The 2,015-nt window shown below is 48.9% G+C and overlaps 1 protein-coding gene across 1 annotated transcript; it reads left to right on the top strand.

Annotated features, from left to right (window-relative positions):
- Positions 1 to 101: 101 nt before the first annotated feature.
- On the top strand, positions 102 to 1,802 carry LOC141819593 (uncharacterized). The gene has a single exon (XM_074706845.1). It carries the CDS (start codon positions 102 to 104, stop codon positions 1,800 to 1,802), a length of 1,701 nt encoding a protein of 566 aa, XP_074562946.1.
- The last annotated feature ends 213 nt before the right edge of the window (positions 1,803 to 2,015 follow it).

Below are 2,015 nucleotides of genomic sequence, written 5' to 3'. Positions count from 1 at the left end.
AGGCTCAAGTACAATGCCCGATTTACTTCGCCAGCCACTTATTAAAAGACGCAGAAACTCGATACACCTCCTTAGAAAAGCTGGCGCTGGCCCTCACACTGATGGCTCGGAAGCTGCGTCCCTACTTTCTAGCACACCCCATCACAGTTCTCACCAATAGCAGCCTAGGCAGGGTTTTGCTTAATCCCGACGCCTCCGGACACCTTATTAAATGGACCACTGAGCTCAGTGAATATGACATACAGTATCTACCGCGAACCGCTATTAAAGCTCAAGCCCTGGCTGACTTCTTAACAGAAGTTGTAGGAGGGGAATCAATGGAGGTATGGAAAGTCTATGTAGATGGATCAGCCACCAAACACGGTTGTGGGGTAGGCATCCTGTTATGTTCCCCTCAGGGAGACACTCTCCAGTTAGCGGTAAAACTGCAATTCCGAGCCACCAACAATGAAGCTGAGTACGAGGCTCTCCTCACAGGTCTACAAGCAGCTCGGCATGTGGGCGCTACTAAAGTGATAATCTATTCGGACTCACAATTAGTGGAGCAACAAGTAAAAGGCACCTTCGAGATACGAAATGAGCGTCTGAAACGCTATGCCGAGGCTGTGGAGAGTTTGAAGACCCAGTTTCAAGAAGTCACTTTGCAAAAAATACCTCGGGCCGATAACCACAAGGCCGACGAACTGGCTAAGCTGGCTAGCGCATTAACCACTTGGGAAAACCCTGACCCCATGGTGCAAGAACAGCTGATCGCTCAGATAGATCAGACTCTACCACCTTCCCAACCTGACGACTGGCGAACACCCATCATTTCCTTCCTAACCCAAGGCACTTTGCCGGAAGACCCCGAGCAGGCTAGAACTCTCAAAAGGAGGGCCACTCGATTCACCATGATAGGGGATACATTGTTCAAAAGAGCTTTTTCTCGCCCCCTGCTCAAGTGTATCCCTCAGAAGGAAGCCGATTACGTCATGCAAGAGATACACTACGGATGCTGCGGCAATCACGGAGGAGAAAGGGCTCTGATCCGTAAAGTACTGCTCGCTGGCTACTTTTGGCCTACCATGCAGGCAGATGCTCAGCGGCTCGTACGCACCTGCATGAGTTGTCAAAAGCATCAACCCTTGACTCACCAACCCGCCGAAGTCCTGAGGACTTCCTCGGTCTCATGCCCTTTTGATCAGTGGGGGATGGACATAGTGGGACCCTTCCCACTGGGGCCCGGACAAAAGAAATTCCTATTGGTTGCTGTCGACTACTTCTCCAAGTGGGTAGAAGCCGAGCCCCTGGCACACATCACAGAAAAGAATGTGCTCAAGTTCTTATGGCAAAACATTGTCTGCCGCTTCGGCATTCCTAGAAAACTAGTCTCAGATAATGGAAGGCAGTTTCAAGGGCAAAAGATAAAAGAATGGTGTGAGGGCCTCCAAATACAGCAAGCCTTCACCTCGGTCTACTACCCACAGAGTAACGGACAGACCGAGGTCGTCAACCGTGAGCTAGTCAAAGGGCTGAAGACAAAACTAGACCACGTAGGGGGCTCGTGGGTGGACGAGCTCCCCGACATCCTCTGGGCATACCGGACAACGCCTAGAGACAGCACGGGGATGACACCATTTCACCTGGTTTATGGAGGCGAGGCCGTGGTACCGGTTGAGATAGGGTGTCAGTCCATGAGGGTGGCGGCCTATAGCAACCCCGAAGAGAATGCCTCACACCGAGCCGCCGAGCTCGACCTCATCACTGATGAGTCAAGGTTTTTATGCAAATTTTTATCAATGCAATTCTGGATTTTTACATGAAAATAATCGTTAAATGAACTAATTTGATTATATTTGTATCAGGTGGTATAATTGAAGATTTTATTATAATTTCTATGATTTAATGGCAAATTTTACATTAATTGGGTTTATTTGATTTTAGAGCTCAAATCGGTTCAAGTTCGAGTTAAATCGCAATCAGATCGAGCTAATCGGCCCAAATTGACCAAGCCAACATGGAAGACATGACCTAGA

The sequence above is a fragment of the Curcuma longa genome, unplaced genomic scaffold (assembly GCF_044706935.1).
Source record: "Curcuma longa cultivar G26 ecotype Majalengka, Jawa Barat unplaced genomic scaffold, ITB_CL_G26_1.1 contig_9537, whole genome shotgun sequence".
NCBI classification, from domain to species: Eukaryota; Viridiplantae; Streptophyta; class Magnoliopsida; order Zingiberales; family Zingiberaceae; genus Curcuma; species Curcuma longa.
The sequence above is the reverse complement of the archived record's forward strand: the minus strand, read 5'-3'. Positions and strand labels throughout refer to the sequence as shown.